Here is a 17,375-nt window from a genome sequence, read left to right on the forward strand (position 1 = left end):
ATTTTTTGCTACAGTAAGTGACTTTCCATAGCATTTCATAGATGCCCCTGCATTTCTTCCACGCATAAGACACACTGAAGCTTATATTGCAAACCAGCCTGAGACTCAACGCTAAGGCCCCCATACATACGTCACCCACCAACTGTCACAACACACATAATGGGAAACTTTAGGGTGCATAGCCTAAAAGGGCAACATAGCCAGGGAATCAGATTTAAAGATCACTGGTAATTTAAAACCTTAAGTCATGCTTCAGCCAATATTAACCCCACCTTCCATAACTAAAGTCAATGAGCCTGTACACTATGCCGGCCAGCTGGGGGGGGGGAAATACCCCATAGCAGGGCTTGCAGCACATGCACTGGAGAAATTTACAGACATCTGACACACCGAGGCAGGACCAAACCCACACAGGCACAACAAATGGACAGCAAACCAAAGAGGAAGAGAAGCTGCAGCCCTGATGGCAAGAGGCTGAATTGCTGACCACCAAGCCGCTGCATGACCCCAACATATTGGGTTACTGCAAAAATGAATGAGCACACACTGAGTCGGGACAGGATGTCATTTATTAGACTGTTTAGAAGACCAGCTTGTGCGGATAGACACCGTTGGTGAGGCAGAATGAGCCACGCAGGTATCCCTTCAGCTGAGGGACCTTCCTGATGAGGGGCAGCAGCTGGGAGTCCACAGCCTTCTGGTCAATCTTACGCTGCTCAGTCACCTGGTATTTCTGTGGGGGAAACGGAAAATGTACTAAGTGAGGAAGGCTTGAGGTCAGACAGCAGGACCTGTATCAAAGGAACCTGGAGCAACTGAGGTTTAGGCCCAACTCTGCTGGTCACAGGATTCAAAGCAGCAACCTTCGCAACACAAGCACATCTGGCCTCTAACCGTACCCAGTATATGGCCACACCTTCACAGTACACTTGAATAATCACTTACATGTATACATACAAACTTGGGCCCAAAGTAGTACCAACATGGAATAAACAAAGCTTTAAAGACATCACTGCCAGGAGAAGATGGCCAAGCAAGGAAGATTCATATCGGGAACTTTTAAAAATACCAAAAACTCATCCCGTTTAAATATGATTTGCCATTAAACTACGACAAGTAAATAAGATACTCAAGACCCTTATGATCAGGACAGCGTTTGTCAGATATGTAGGGTTCAATTTTGACCCGTCTTGTCAAATAATTTTACACATCAATCTGCATGGGTAGCAGGCCAATGTACATCCAATTAGCCAACAGCAGAAACTTAATTTCATTTAATGAATTGTGTAGTGTCAATTCAGAAATGTCAATCCCCGATTTCAAAGGGCTTGTATATTAAAATTGAGAAGATTCAAATTGAACAAGCAAGTTTAAACCACACCAACACTCCATACAGAGGGGTTCTCAATGAATGTCCAAATACTTTAAACCAGTTCTGCAAATTCAAATAGCCTAAACTCCTATTCTTTGAAAATTCAAATCATGTCTTCAACAGATAATGTGACAGCGAAGAGATGATTTTGAGACATGGGACGATTACACACTTGTAGAGGGGTAAAAACCAAAAATAAAATCACTACTTTTAACATCCCCAAAAATTGCCCATTAGTAAAATCTGTTTCAAACAGAAGGTTCAGAGCCTCACAAGAAGTACATAAAGGATAGCAAAAAATAAGGGCTGACAAGTCATGTTTAAATGTAACATTTTCACAATTGATCAGATGCATGATATTCCCAGACAACGTAAACCATGTAAATCAGCTGGAAAAGCAATTCTACTCAGAGTGAGAATGTAGAAAGAACACATAGGTCTTATGGTATCGAGGGGAACATTACCTCCTTCTCCGTGTCAAAGATCTCACCCTCCTGGTGCCGGGGCCTCCTCAGCTTCTTCTTCTTGAAGTATGAGTCTGTGAGGGTCCTGGGGATCTTCACAGTGGAGATGTCGATTTTGGTGGTGGTGGCAATGACAAACTTTTGGTGTGCTCTACGAAGAGGCACGCGATTGACGACCAGGGGCCCTGAGCAAGGACAGATCAAACAGGGCGTCAGTCATTGTCAACCAGCATTAATCTCAGACATGAGGCCTGAAGCTGAGGCAAGAGTCGTTCAAAATGGTAAACAGGACACTGTGGCAAATCAGTTGCAGATAATACACTAAACACACACAAAAAAAAAACAAACACACACAACATCTCTCCATCCTGGGTCAGAACTTATCATTTTCTCCTCAAGCCTGTTTTCTATTTACTGCTCATCATTCTAACAGCTACAGTGCAAGACTCATGTATAATGATGTTACAGCAACGTCCAACAGGACTATCAGTCAACTCTTACCGGTGACAAGGAGAAGACCACTGGACAGCTGCTTCAGGAACACAACACGCTAAGGGAGGGGGAAAATAAAAGATTGTTCTATATCAGATTTTCACAGTAAATGACTAACTGTACATACATCCAAGAACGAAAACACAGCCCATGTCCCAATGACCACTTACTGAATGTTCAGGCCATGTGTTCTACACTGTGCATGCAGACTGACTTACCTTACTACAGTATAATGTAGTACCTCCACACAAAACAGGGCACTAAGAACTCATTTGGAATGAACAGCAAAGAGCCTTAAAGATATTTAGCTAAAGATATCAGATTCAGGAGGTGACAGGCACCGCTTAAGGCTTAAGAAGCAGCAATCAGACATACACTTGGGCTGGATTTCTGGCAGGATAAGCGCAGCGGTGTGTATGCCCCCCTGGGCTCACCTTGCCGCGGTGCCGGCCCATCAGCAGGATGAGGACGGTGCCTGGGGTGATGGAGCTACGCAGCCGCCGCTTGTGCTGGCTGAAGGGTTTCTTGCCGTGACTCAGGAGCTTGCGAGGAACGTCTTCTGTGGGGTAGTAGCGGGGCTTTGGGGAGAAAAAGCCATCAGTGAAAGCTGCATGTAAGGGGGAGAGTGAACACACCAACCCAAAGAGACGCACAGTCTCACCATCTTCCGCAGCTTGACCACACGCGTGCCTCCATTCTTGTCCCCTCCAACGGTCTTTGTGACCGTTGTCGGCAGCTTTTCCTTCAACTTCTTCTCAATCTACGGACACGTACACCATTATGCATATAAGCTGCACATTGCTGCCCAGAAACCCTTACATGTTAGGAACAAGAACACACCATGAGTTTACGTCTGCATTGGGATGTACAGAGACCCCTCCAAGTTTCATATTCCTGTCTGAACCACACCTGACCTCTGCCCCACCGGCCCATCAAATATTATGTACTCACCTTGGTTTCAGGTGCCTTGGTTTTCCTCTTATATAGCGCCTTGCGAGCATACATGACAGAGCGGGAGTAGCGACACAACCCCCGAGCCAGCACTGGGTTGCGGCTCGAGTGCCTCTTCTTGGCCGCCTTCTTCTTCTTCACCACCTTCTTATCACCCTCTGCCATCTGTGGTCAAGGATAATGTACTAGTTAGGAGCGAACATCTCATCAGCAATGCTACAGCCTTAGCAAAACTTAGCCAAGTCAATACGACTAACACCAGCAAGGCATTTAAGCTACGCAACGTTCAATTTAATCTGTCGCCAGCAGTTAAAGAATTCAGCTAAGGCTATCTGAACGAAATTACAATTTTTGACAAAAACGTGCAAATACAATGTGCCGCCTACTGTAGAGCATGCGGGGCAATTATAAGACATCAGCAGAAACGTCTCCAGTAACAGTTTTTCGGGCGCTTGAATACCCGAAGTGCTTCTGACAAGCAGCTTTTACAAGTTGTTAAACACCGAACGGTAATCAATGGGAGCACATATCATTCGTGTATTCATAAATATTAGTGCGGAGGCCCGACTCACGCTACACATCGACAAGGACTCAAAACAGGCAGCTCGATACAGCCATAAGCCCTGTAACACTGACAAGGAAGAAGCCGAACAAAACTTCTTAGACATAAAATGCCGCCAGCAGCAGAAAGGCAACGATTAACTTTTATATTGATTGTACTGGAAAACGTACAATTATTCGCGAAAAAGGAGCATTTTGTGCGTGCTTATCTCTGGTGTTGGGCCTACGCTTTCAAAATCATTGATTTAATCAAATGTTCGCGCAAAAGAAATGCGTAATTTCCACATTAAAAGACATTAACATTGATAAAATGTTCATATATAAACGAGCAACTAAACAATTAATTTGTTTTCGCAAGGATGGTTAACGATATTAATTCCCAGAAAGGAACGAGGAGGAACCATTCTTACCTTTACTAAGAAAAAAAGACCGACATACGGGACACTGACGGCTATAAACGAGATTTGCGTGACGTAGGACGCACACGCATTGCCTGCTGGACTATGTAGTTTTTAGTTGAATGTTACAGGAATTTAGAATTACACTACTATTACTGCTACTACTACTAATGATGATGATGATGATGATGATAATAATAACAATAATAATAATAGATACTTTATCAATCCCCATGGGTAAATTCTCTTTACACCTCCCCCAACTTTCTCTCTGTAGGTGAGAACAAGCCGGCTGCTTGCTCATTATGCCTAGATATTGAAATTACGTGATAACAGTCAAATATATTTTTCAGGTTCATTATGAGCTAAGTATGCACAGTGTGCACAGCTAACTTGGACAATCAATAAGAGTACTCTGATGGCCAAATAAATAATTCAATACATAATTCAATGCAAATTAATACAACATTTAAAAACAAAAATGTGGTTTTCAGGCAGGGCCAGATCTATCTCTTCACTGTCCTTAGGCAAAGCTTTATTTGGGGCGCCCCCCTACCAAGAAAAGTGATTATCGTTTCACTTCCTCCACGGCACAGGTAATTTGGGGACTCTAGGCAACTGCATATTTTGCCTATAGCTAGAGGCAGCCATGGGGGAGAGAATTTTTTCTGTGGTACGTCTGTCTGTCTGTCTTTCAATTATCTGCTTACTAGTTAACTAACTAAACTATGTGCATTGAATCCTGCAGCATATCAGCATCTGAGGAATGGCATTTGTGCCACGTGATAGATTTCAAATATGCTCTGACCCTGTTGTCTGAACATTTGACCGTTGTCAGTGTCACTAAGAGCTCTCTAGTGTGTGTGTTATACATTATATTTATATTATATATATATATACACACTACAGACAAAATTGAACAAAAATGACTTGTTTGTAATTTGAACTAAAGAAAACAAACTATAGTTACCAAACTTTCTTTTATTAAGAAATGATTCCTTATACAAACATAGAACAAAGCAATTTCAGGCTTTTCCAGTTTGCTCATGTATCTGTGAACCTTTTGATATATAACTGAGCCAGTTAGAGCGAGTGTGTTTATCATGGTCAGCAGGAGAACAGCATGATCTCATTGTATGATGGGAGGGGAAAATTTCCAACAGAATCCTTTTCATTGCAGAAATTAATTAATCAAGACATATGTGATGTGCGCGACAACTGTTTGAGTGAACACACAAAGGGAAACCTGTAGGTGCCTTCAAAAACACTAACAAATGATATATTAAAATGTATCAGTCCTATAGCTAAGCTGCTAGGTCTTTAAGGCACAGAGATGATTTTTATAAACATGTGAAAAGAAGAGTATGGTGATTAATGGTATTCTGTTCTGCAAAGGAACCATCTCATAGCAGCAGCCAGCATCCGGATTAGATGGGGACCGTATCTTCATTTGATGTTTTCCAGGATGATAGCGATGCCTTGGCCTCCGCCAATGCAGGCCGACCCAACACCGTATTTTGCTCCACGCCGCCTGTCAATGGTGAGCATACAGAAAATCCAGTTGGCTGCTTTCTAAAACTTGGGAATTTATTTTGAAACGCGTGTGCCTCGAAACGTTATGCATCTTGAATGATTTTATTATATTCTGCCAACAGGTAACTGCAAATAACACTTAATGCCTATTTAATGTACCTAAGCAAATTGTTATGGGGAAGTCCAAACAAGAAATTAGCATAAAATACTGAATTAATCCCCAACATACACATTGACTTTGCTTAGAGAGAGAAGTGCTTTATCAGCCACCCCAAACCTTAACTGAAATGTGTGGGTCGTTTTAAACAGGTTTTTGCTTCAGTCACCTAACCCAGCAGAGCAGGTGAGTGGTGATACACATGCAGGTGTTATTTAGAGACTGACGCTACCGGAGCTCGTGCACCAGATGAGCAGTGATGCGTGCGCCAGAGGCCCCAAGAGGGTGGCCCAGGGCAATGGCACCGCCGTTCACATTGGTCTTTTCGGGATCCAGCCCCAGCGACTTGGCCACAGAGAGGTACTGCGGGGCAAAGGCCTCGTTCACCTAGGGGAGAATGTCCATACAACAGCAGATTATGGCACTTGGATCAGAGCTCACAGCATCTAACACAACAATGTGGGTGAGAAAGTGAAAAGTGTCGACCCTATGTGGGAATGTGATCCGGACTGGATGAGTGACCCAAATACATGTAGGATTAATGCTCGTACTATTAGATTCACACCTCCACAAGATCCATGTCCTTCAGAGAGAGACCAGCTTTTTTCAGAGCTTCAGTGATCGCTGGCACAGGACCTAAGGAGATATTTTACATAATTTGTTAATTTATTGTAACATTTTATATTACATACGTTGCATAAAATTAGTGTCAGAAATGTTTCTATAAAAAGCAGGTGCATCTTAGCCCCATGCAATAGCAAACTAATGATATTATCATCATCAGAATCATTTCAGTATTTTAACGGATCCTGTTGATCCTTTGTCATGTTTTTAGTTCTTCCCGCAGATCTCAGCCCTGCCCTCGCCACTCGCCACATGATCATTGTAAGCTGGGAATCACAGACTGCCTCAGCCCAGCAACATCTCTATAAACAGGACCAATTCTGAAAAGCAGTAATGGTCGAATGCTGAGCTTCATCACCAGTGCCGGTCATTTACCAATTCCCATGATGCTGGGGTCACAGCCAGATACATGATAGGCCACGATCCTGGCCAGAGGAGTCAGCTTGTGCTGCTTCAGTGCATCCTCACTGGCTATCACCACGGCGGCAGCCCCATCGGACACGCCCTGTCAACACATGTCAGTCAGCTGAACGCAAAGAAACCATGGCCATTGTCATTATGCTTTTAAACATTTAATTTTGCTTAAATTACAGCTATTACCACATAGCACTTTCTAGTGTTTCCCAATCCGGCCCACAGGGACCTGCAGGCAGCCCACATTTACGGGGGAGCTGGGAGGGAGCAAAAATGTAGACCGTCTGTAGGTCCCCATGCACCGGGCTGGGAAACACTGTTCTAGAGAATCTATAGAACCAAAAACATGCCCAAATTTATCATCTCGGCAGCATCATCAAGACTTCATTTTTCTGTGAGGAAATTACTCGCGGCAGCCTGCACGCTCACAGAGGCATTGGCGGCCGTCACGGTGCCACCCTTCTTGAAGACCGTTGGCAACTTGGCCATCTGCTCCAGGGTGGTCTGTGGGCGGGGGTGCTCGTCATGTGTCATGGCCATCTTGCCCTTTTTCGCCTTGACATCAATGGGTGCAATCTCAGCACCGAAATGGCCGGCCTCATGTGCTGTGCAAAAGGAGACAAGGACGCTACAATGAGCTCATCCTGCAGTATCGACAGAGGGCTTGCTAGCAGACCAGCGGAGCAACCCTCTGATCGACAAGTACTGCTATGGCTGAATTCAGCATGTCTTATTTCTTCCACAGGGATGACAAGGCAATTTCCTTGAGAAACACAAATTCTAGGCAATAATCATTCAATATACTTCATATTCCAAACAATAATATTGAAGCTCATGCAAAACAATAGTAGTGTGTGTATAATAGAGTTAATTCTTTATTTATACAAAATATCAATGCCAAAACCCTCATGATGCATGAGAACAGGAGTCATGCCTGATTTCAGTCTGAGATTTATCCCATCATACCGAATTAGATTCAGGTTTGTTGGCCAAGTATGCTGGCAAACAGAGGCAATCTGACTCTAGGTGTCAATGGCTCACAGGTGTGCTTGCATGACAGCTCAACTCACACACATACAGGAGATACATACACAGTATGCATTTCATTCAGCAAGATACTGTCACCTGGTTTTTGCTGAATTGCTACAGTTCCTGTATGGAACCATAAAGCCCTATCAGCAATCACTGTCGAACCCAGGTGACTATGAAAGAAAAAGCGGTGCTCACCCGCCTTCCATCTTTGCTGCGTCTGGTACGCATACGCATCACACTGCTCCCGGCTGATCTGGTACTTATCGGCCAGGTTCTCAGCCGTTATGCCCATGGGGGTTTTCACGTGCAGATCGGTAAGCCCCGCCCACAGCGTGTCTTCCAGCTGACAGACACAGGGCAATAGTCAACAGTGTCTTACATTATCTCATTTTCTAAGCTCTGGATGCTAATTTGAATCCCCCCCCCAATCACCCCCAGGAACGGACTTTAAAAAATGGAAATATCAATATTTAATTCATGTTTAATCTTTGGTGCTATTTCTGCACCACAAAAAAGGTTTTCAGTTGGTCATGCTTCACATTTCTGCGATTCTATAACAGCAGGGCTACTGTATCCGTAAGCCTGCCTCAAACAGACTGCAGCTCAGTATAAAGATTTATTGTGACATGCAGTATTATTAGAGGAAACATTCCGACAGGGCGTTTGCTCACTTCCCCCGAAACGGCAGGGATAATGATGAAGCCCCAAATTCAACGCTGAAGCTGTCACGCACCTTAAGGTCCAGGCCGAACTTGGTCCCGAAGCGGATGTTGCGTACAGCATATGGGGCTTGACTCATGTTCTCAGACCCACCACACAGGACAACCTCCGACTCCTTCAAGCAAATTTCCTAGTGGATAGAAGAGTAAACTGCAGATTAAGTATGATTATGAAGCAACATGCGTTTTTTTCCCCTCTTGTGTGCCTTGGTGCTGTATCATGATGGTAGAGATAAAAAAAAAAAAAAACAACAGAAGAAACAGTAACACCCTGAAGCACCAAGCATCCGCACAGAGCATCTCAACAAGGTTCCTCTGAGCTAAAACCACAAGGCGTGCCAACGTTCTGTCTACCTGAGCACCGTTGATGATGGACTGGAAGCCTGAACCACAAAGCCTGTTGACGGTGAGAGCTGGGGCAGGCACAGGAACACCACACCTCAAGCCCACGTGACGTGCGATGTAGGGGGCGTCTGCAGAGCTCTGGGGAGGGAAGCGGAAAAACATTCACAGGCCACAGGTGTAGGGCTTTGAATACAAGCTTCAGAGCAGTAGCACCAAACAGCAAGGTCATCAGAGCAGCTGAGCTAGTTACATATGGATGAAATCTACCACAATCCACTAATTTTCTGCCAGTGAAGTCATGCCAATCAGTTACAAAATGGTCAAATTCAGTGTAACTCCTGTCCAAAAGGGTTAGCGTGCTTTTTGAAGTGTATATCAGCTTTCAAAGCGAGGAATACTGGATAAGCTCCAACTGTAATAAAGGTCACATGACACGGCTGCTGAGAAGAACATGGTTTTACACAACATACACTGTAATGTTAAATGTCTACTGTAGAAGGTAACTAGCTTGACAACCACATTTACAAGCAAGTGGTAACATAGATGAGTGTTGCATAAATCACATAAATAGCATCAGTTATACACAAACAGCTAAGCACTCCAGGAATTGTGAAATAAACAAATAAAATGTTTTTAAATTATTGAAGTATTATGAATATAGTATTAATATACATTGTAACTAGTTACTGCCATGTAATGTATAAAAAAGCATTATGAACACTGATCAACGATGGCCAATTACATTCCCTTTATACTGTATTAGAGCTGTCCGATACAGCAGGTAGTACATGTGTATCAGTCAGAAGTCATTGCATTTGACAATCAATCATTTTCCATAGTGAAGGAGGGGCGATTTCATTGGTTAGTTCACTGTGTATAAGCTCACTACAGTCTCCCAAATAAGGGCAGCTTCCCAATATCTCACTGCCTGTATTATATGTAGTGGCTGCTACACACCAACACACAGGACCTCTAGAAGTAAAGTCACCAACATCAGCTTCATTACAGATGGAGCTCAGAAGATTAGGAACCTGCCTACTACAGGAAAAAACTTATCTGAAGTCTTGAGTTCCATGTTTTCAGCACTGTGTGTCCTGCTGTCCTTTATTGATTGATAAAGCGTACATTCAGCCACAAAGAGCACGGCAGGGTCTCACCTGCATGACATTTCCCATAATGACACTGTTGATCAGCTCGGGGGCCAGGTTCCCGGCAGCCAGCGCGGCCCGCGAGGCGTGCTCCGCCAGGTCGGTGGCGCTGTGATCTTTCAGGAGCCCCCCATACGTACCAAAGGGAGTGCGTTTCGCAGACACAATGAACACACCTGAACATGTTCAAAACCCACATATTCAGTTATTACTCAACTGCAAATTTTCTGTTGCACCAATAATAAAAGTTTTGCAGTAACCTTCCAAAACAAGGCAATCACAACCATGACAAAAATGCGTGATTTATCGCTTCTAACATACTATTGTATACTATATGCGGATTTAGCATAATCTCTATCAGATTTCGGATAAACATCTGTTTTTTTCAGCTTATGTTCGTCTCCTCGCTACAACGTTCAAAATCTTCCGAGCAATATCACAGTGAATAGGAAAGTGCTAACACATTCATTACCTTCAATCTCCGCATCTCATTAATTAATGTCATCTTATTACCTATTAAAACATTCCTGAGTGATACTTTAAACACAGCAATCACACTTGCTTACTAAAAACAATACATTAAATATACTGGTTTATACACCGAGCAGACATGAATGCACTTCCAAATAACAGCTTTTGATTTGTCAGTAAATATATATATTTTAAAAAAAAAGTAAAACATACTTTGATCTAAATATTAATCGTACACAATAGTGATTCATGTATTTCTATTCAGTATAACATCGCACCGGCAAATATTAATATGTGCGTTGTAATAGATACAACAACAGTAGGTTTTAAGCAAGTACGCTAAAGTTTACTTGCCTCTAATGAGCGACATGCTGCTGCTTCCAGCGCCAATTTCCAAAGGTCAGTGCGTCTGCAGGCTCGGCCGCCACATCTAACAGACTGTCAATAGTGCGACCTTTCGCCTAGATACAAAAACCAGCTCCACATTGGTAATCCAACATTCGCTTTATATGACAATATAACGGCAAGTTTTAAAAGGTGAGTCATCTATATCTGCCATGTTAAGCTGAAACCTCCAAATGAATTTTAAATGGTATTTTTTTTTATAACTTAATAATTTGGTTGATTTTTTTGGGCCGCTCTTTGGGACAACAGAAAGTGCTGCTGCGTTTTATACAATTAATATACCATGGCAGTCCGAGCGTTCTTTTGAAGCGTTGTACCGAATGTGATCTCTTGTTTTCCTTATATGATCCGGCATTTATTATACAGTGCCGAAATGATTATAGAAATAAGGTGATCGGGAAGCGCTTCAGTATATTTTATTTAAGACGTTAAACCAGAATTTTGTAAATATGTATCTATTAAGGGATTTACTAACTAGCTAATCCCGTTCGTTAGCGCTAGTTTAGGTAGGTTATGTGGTTTTATTTTAGACAGCAAAGTAATAATAATTTAAGAAAAAGTTTAAATGGTGCTTTGATCATGTCATTGTACTATCTAGGCAGTTGATATCGTACGTTAGTTTTATAAATTTGATCTTTATTACATTGTGGTCGATGATGAAATGGCTACTGCGCTATATCTGATATATTCTGATGTCGCAGCTGCGTGATAATTTCTCTGAGATCACGGCGAAACTGTAACGGGGGATGATAAAGTAATTTAACACTCCAAATCCCCGCTTTGAAAAACTTAGGAGTACATATTAAAATAATTGTAGGAGCAAGGTCATTTTAAAACCCCATCCCTTTGACGTTGATGCAGGGATTTTAGTGTTGCAATGGACGATATCATACATTAAGGCCCCCCCTGTCAAAAGTCGACTTTATATTTGAACAGCTTATGTAAAAGTCACCCCCGGTTCTGTTGCTTCGTTCTTCTTAATTGGATAAATTACAGGAAATTTTACTTTGAGAAGTTCATAGTATTGCAACATTTCTATTGAGTATGACAAAATCTGTGTGAAAGTGAACAATTTTCACCATAATCTGCGTACTATAGCTGACTATTGCTTTAAATACAGTATGACATACTTTAGTTGATTGAAATTCAATTAGAAACAAATTTCTAACACCAAAAAAATCATTAAAAAGGTTTACTTGTGGGCCCCAAGTAAAACGTACTGACTCATGGTCGAGCCTCTTTGACTTTGTTGTTTTGTGTTCTTAAATTCCAGCAGGCAAAACCATGCAATTCCTTAAAAAAAACTCAGAAAGATGTCTGATACTTAAGAGCCAAATTGTGTTTCTATGGCTGGAACTGGTTTACAAGGTTTTTGTTTCCTTTATGCTTTTCGCCAGATTGTTAGATATATGATGCTGATCACAGAACGAAGATTTTTCACATAAGGTTTGTGAGCCCATTTTGTTATAATTGTCATAAAATGTTTAAAATACAGGTTTTCCACATAACACTGCTTAAATATTTTCACGGAAAGAGTATCTTATGTACTTTTTATGTTGATTTAAGAAATGTGCTCAGAATTTTGATGTCACCCATAGTTTTCCACTGATGTCATTTTTAGGCTATATTGATAGTAAATTCCCTGTTAAGAATGTAGGGGTATTTTTAAGAGTAATTTAGGAAAAATGCTTTTATTTCTATTTCTGAACATTTTTAGGACTTTACAGAAGGGCACAAAGTACTGCAAGTCTGTTTTGCCAGAGTTTACAGGCTGTAACATGTTTGGACATGTTGAGACAGACAGCATCCTGTTCTCTCTCTGATACGGAAAAACGATATCAAGGCAAATGGAGCCCCAGTATGCTTACCGACTTATGCTGGACCCTTAAGAGAGATGTTCTTGTGGCCAAGTACAGCATCTCACAATCACACACTTCCACATGCACATATATCGTAAATATAACAAGGTTTAACTCTGTGTCACTCAAAAGCCTTGCATGAAAGGTAAATTCTGATTAGATATTTGAATTCAGCATAAACAATACTGTAAGATCCACCTATTTTGATTTGTGTAACAAAAAAAAAGTAAATTTATTAACCAATATAAGGTTTGCCATTTTGAACGTCATAATTTCAATTGTTACTTAATTATGTAATCCTTTGAATTGATCTGTTAAAGTTAGAGAAACATCTTAAAAACTAGTCTAATTCTTCCAGCAAATTACTAATTTGTCATTCTAAATGGCAGGAATGAAAAAGTGTTTTTGATGATTGTGTTTATTGGTCACTGCTGTAAATACACAATTTGCATCATTCACGACTTGAAGGTTTAAACCCTGCACCAAAATATATACAAACACTCAAATGTATTTATAGTGAGAAACCACATTTTATAACTTTTTTCTGCTCTATAAAAACTGGAAAACAAAACCACATCTTTAGGTGACCTAAAAGAAGATTTAGTCCACTGGATTTAGAGATTATGAAAAATAAAACTGAAAAAATTTTGTCATTAAAAACACAGAAGGTAAAGCAGTACATCATATAATTTACAAATACGCCAATTCCTGTGTGTTTAAAGCAGGAGGATCTTAACATTGTGTTCATTACTGAATTCAACATTAAGAATCATATCTAAACAGATCCCACCTTCAATCAAACTTGTAAACTTAAATGTTTCAAGCACTTTTGCGAGTATTGCAAAGAAATATGCTATGCAAAGGATTACGAGTTAATAAAAGAGAAATTTGGTCTTTTCAAACAGTAACAAAAAAATAAATCATTTAAATTAGCCTACACCTACACACACTCAATCTCAAATGTTGTGCCCTTTTGAATGAGTTACTTCTACGTCTGCTATTAATACTACTATAAACAGCTGAGTTTCACCTGAATGTCAATAATTACCACAGGGCATGCTGGGAAATCTCTTACGGAATGGCAGTCTTGTAGCAGCAAAAACATAATTAGTAATAGAGTTTCATTTAAGTGAGCATTTAGCAAATTGTCAGTAGGGAAAACTGAGTAATAAGTCATATTTCTATGGGTAAAAATATAAAATGAGGACTTTTCCCTCCAATCACGTTCACCCCCCAACCCCCAGTACACCTTTAAAATACATGAACACAAAATATTATACTCATGGCTAACACAGTTAAAAGACCTCTATCTCTTAATACACAAGTTTGTTCTTATGCATCTCTGTAAAGACACAGTAACAGCCAACTGAAGCCTATTATTACAGTATTCTTTTGGTGGAGAGAATGCTGCTTTTTATTAGCATGATATGGGTCTGTTCACAACAAAAGCTTCAGGGATCATAGTGTATTTGCTGGAATAATTCTTCAATGGCATGTTAAGAGATGCAAGGAACATTAAAATGGAAATGGGAAAAACAGTGGAAAGAGTCCCTCTTAAGGAATCATTTAAGAAAAACTAGAATGGAAAGGTGTAACATATATAGGAATATACAAAGTCCATATAAAAGCACATTCATGGTAACATACTTTGGAATTATTTCTACACAGAACTATTTGCTTATGGGAGATCTTAATCCAAACATTCAATTTATATTACTTATTTTTTTGCTTTTAAATGCCTTGTAAATTTCTGACTAAAAATAAATAAGAAAAATGCCTGACTGGCCCGTGAGTAGGCAGGAACATAAATGATCAGATGTAATCTTTATAGGACCGGAACAACAGCGGATAACACAAGCTTGAGGATACAATGTTACAATGTTATCAACAAGGAAAGACAAGGAGAGAATTCAAGTGCATTATGTGTTTGAATCACTGGCTCAGCAGAGATCAAAGAACCATACTGACAATGTAATATTTACAATGATAGAAAACTACCGCCTTGCACAAGACAAAATGGGTTAGCCCATGTAATCAAGTTCTTTTTTTGTTTTTATTGATTTAATATATATTTCATTAATCACTTCAACATGAAAGGCAGATGACTGCATTTGAGATCTTCACCTTCCACCACCAGCTCAGAAGGCTAACATGCTCTGAGAATCTGTACGTCTCATGTGATGTATTATCTTCTGTCCTGGGAGTGTGATTCACTACCTTGCACCACTGGACTACAGTTTTCCATGATCCTCCGGCATCTGAAATGTGGCTCATGGAAACAAATCCCTGTTTTGATTACTGCCTCTTGTCTGGTGATTGTCTCAGAAACAGTGAAACCAGGCTGCTCTTGGTCATTGTAATGGAAGCAGAAGGGCTTTCAAGGTCCATGTCAGAAGAGGGCTTTTGAGCCCTGGTTCTCAAACTCTGACCAGGCATCATTCAGCTCCATGAAAATCATTTTGGCATACAGTTCGTAGGGTAGTCCTGCCGCCTTCAAGAAACAGCAAAAATGTACATATAAATTACAGAGCTTCATCTAAGAATAGAAAATTGGCAATACATGAACTACAGATTTCAGGGTGAAAAAGTGTGACAAAGAACGTGAAACATGGTAAATATAACATGATTAGCAGTTCACCCCTCTAGCATAGTTTTAGCTGAGACTGTAGGAGGGCCAATGATTGTGTATCTTTAGCAACAAAAAGCACCAACTGCAATACACTCATCAATGGCAGACAGCAGCTAGTGCAAAATTTAAATATGCAGAAGACAACAATTCCAAAACTAAGATCTGAGGACCCAGGCTCAGAAGTACTGATATTTATCATATTACAAAAAGCCATAGCTACCTTGTCAGGATGGACCACAAGTACAGCCTTCCTGTAGAACTTCTTTACTTGGTCTGGGGTGACGAGGTCAGCCATGCTCACGGGCTTCCATCGAGTCTCACCCTCCCAGAGGACAGTGTGGAGTGTTGATATCAGAGCCCGGATGTTCCGTTCCTTCCCTTCGATCCATTCCAAGATCTATAACAACAATCAAAAATGAAAAATGCTATTAAATGTTCTTCTTAGGGGAAGTTATCTAGCAGGGACAAATGAGGTCAAGAAGGTTTGCCCTTTAATAGCTGGGCTGAAGTGGGTCTGGAAATGAATTTAAATTCAGCAAGATGCCACTATTCCACCTCACTGTTCTATGAAATGTCATGTTTCACTGCAAAACCACAACTAGGAAATGTACAGATAATCAGGTCTGCAGAGAATGAACACTGCAGGGTTCAACATACAGCCCATTGCAACCCTTTGGATAAAAATGAGAGCAACATTATCAAAGCCAGGTGTAGATTAGTTATGCTATCATCTCATTCACATTCCACCCAGAATTCAAATCAGTGACCTGCAGTTTCTGAGGGTCCATATCCTTTGAGAGCTCCTGTTTCCGCATCTCCGCTATGGTCCTCGGACCCCTCTTGTCTGGTTTGGAGGCAAATCCCTGGTTTGACAGGAGGTCCTCAAAATCATCTTCCTTCACTACAGGCTTTGGACCTGTCAGTTTACATAAAGGAAATCCATGAATTTAGCAGACACTTTTGTCCAAAGAGACGTAGGAGTGAAGATCAGAGATCAGGATCAGACAGTGTCCCTGGAGCCATTAGGGGTAAAGGCCTCACTCAAGGGCCTGGTGGTGACGTCACTCTGCCAGATACGGCATTTCAGTCAGTGACCTTCCAATGACAGACACGGCATTTCAGTCAGTGACCTTCCAATGACAGACACGGCATTTCAGTCAGTGACCTTCCAATGACAGACACGGCACTTCAGTCAGTGACCTTCCAATGACAGACACGGCACTTCAGTCAGTGACCTTCCAATGACAGACACGGCATTTCAGTCAGTGACCTTCCAATGACAGACACGGCATTTCAGTCAGTGACCTTCCAATGACAGACACGGCATTTCAGTCAGTGACCTTCCAATGACAGACACGGCACTTCAGTCAGTGACCTTCCAATGACAGACACGGCATTTCAGTCAGTGACCTTCCAATGACAGACACGGCATTTCAGTCAGTGACCTTCCAATGACAGACACGGCATTTCAGTCAGTGACCTTCCAATGACAGACACGGCACTTCAGTCAGTGACCTTCCAATGACAGACACGGCATTTCAGTCAGTGACCTTCCAATGACAGACACGGCATTTCAGTCAGTGACCTTCCAATGACAGACACGGCATTTCAGTCAGTGACCTTCCAATGACAGACACGGCATTTCAGTCAGTGACCTTCCAATGACAGACACGGCATTTCAGTCAGTGACCTTCCAATGACAGACACCGCACTTCAGTCAGTGACCTTCCAATCATAGACACAGTCAGCAGGGCCACACACCCCCCCCACACACACCCCCCCCACACACACCATCAATCCT

General features: G+C 41.5%; 3 protein-coding genes and 1 long non-coding RNA gene across 4 annotated transcripts in view; 1 reads left to right on the forward strand and 3 right to left on the reverse strand.

Moving 5' to 3' along the window:
• Positions 1 to 551: 551 nt before the first annotated feature.
• On the reverse strand, positions 552 to 3,467 carry rpl6 (ribosomal protein L6). Its single transcript, XM_023832271.2, has 6 exons — positions 3,280 to 3,467; positions 2,990 to 3,088; positions 2,763 to 2,906; positions 2,338 to 2,386; positions 1,837 to 2,021; positions 552 to 733 (listed from the first exon to the last, which is right to left on the reverse strand). The coding sequence occupies exons 1-6, from the start codon at positions 3,442 to 3,444 to the stop codon at positions 581 to 583; spliced, it is 795 nt and encodes a 264-aa protein (XP_023688039.1). The 5' UTR covers positions 3,445 to 3,467; the 3' UTR covers positions 552 to 580.
• Positions 3,468 to 5,204: 1,737 nt separating this feature from the next.
• acaa2 (acetyl-CoA acyltransferase 2) lies at positions 5,205 to 11,159 on the reverse strand. Its single transcript, XM_023832232.2, has 10 exons — positions 11,036 to 11,159; positions 10,220 to 10,386; positions 9,072 to 9,200; positions 8,732 to 8,848; positions 8,194 to 8,341; positions 7,396 to 7,571; positions 6,928 to 7,057; positions 6,494 to 6,564; positions 6,161 to 6,315; positions 5,205 to 5,769 (listed from the first exon to the last, which is right to left on the reverse strand). The coding sequence occupies exons 1-10, from the start codon at positions 11,049 to 11,051 to the stop codon at positions 5,685 to 5,687; spliced, it is 1,194 nt and encodes a 397-aa protein (XP_023688000.1). The 5' UTR covers positions 11,052 to 11,159; the 3' UTR covers positions 5,205 to 5,684.
• Positions 11,160 to 11,350: 191 nt separating this feature from the next.
• On the forward strand, positions 11,351 to 14,031 carry LOC140587652 (uncharacterized). Its single transcript, XR_011989347.1, has 2 exons — positions 11,351 to 12,532; positions 12,804 to 14,031. It is a non-coding gene; the product is annotated as an uncharacterized lncRNA (long non-coding RNA).
• gak (cyclin G associated kinase) overlaps positions 13,346 to 17,375 on the reverse strand; it is a 36,653-nt gene continuing 32,623 nt past the window's right edge. The window contains exons 26-28 of the mRNA XM_023832265.2: positions 16,342 to 16,490; positions 15,795 to 15,971; positions 13,346 to 15,436 (exon numbers count right to left, since the gene is read on the reverse strand). Coding sequence (XP_023688033.1) covers positions 15,335 to 15,436; positions 15,795 to 15,971; positions 16,342 to 16,490 — 428 coding nt within the window. The 3' untranslated portion in view covers positions 13,346 to 15,334. The remainder of the gene's footprint in view (positions 15,437 to 15,794; positions 15,972 to 16,341; positions 16,491 to 17,375) is intronic.

The sequence above is a fragment of the Paramormyrops kingsleyae genome, chromosome 2, assembly GCF_048594095.1.
Source record: "Paramormyrops kingsleyae isolate MSU_618 chromosome 2, PKINGS_0.4, whole genome shotgun sequence".
In the NCBI taxonomy this organism is placed as follows: domain Eukaryota; kingdom Metazoa; phylum Chordata; class Actinopteri; order Osteoglossiformes; family Mormyridae; genus Paramormyrops; species Paramormyrops kingsleyae.

Excerpts from the sequence above, each read along its gene's own strand:
- rpl6 (XM_023832271.2), bottom strand. The coding sequence starts at position 3,444 with ATGGCAGAGGGTGATAAGAAGGTGGTGAAGAAGAAGAAGGCGGCCAAG. Across the intron at positions 2,907-2,989 it reads TGGTCAAGCTGCGGAAGATG|CCCCGCTACTACCCCACAGA; the intron begins GTGAGACTGTGC and ends TTCTCCCCAAAG. Across the intron at positions 2,387-2,762 it reads TGGGCCGGCACCGCGGCAAG|CGTGTTGTGTTCCTGAAGCA; the intron begins GTGAGCCCAGGG and ends CCCCTCCCTTAG.
- acaa2 (XM_023832232.2), bottom strand. Across the intron at positions 7,058-7,395 it reads TGACGGCCGCCAATGCCTCT|GGCGTGTCCGATGGGGCTGC; the intron begins GTGAGCGTGCAG and ends ATGTGTTGACAG. Across the intron at positions 5,770-6,160 it reads CATCTGGTGCACGAGCTCCG|GCGGCGTGGAGCAAAATACG; the intron begins GTAGCGTCAGTC and ends CACCATTGACAG.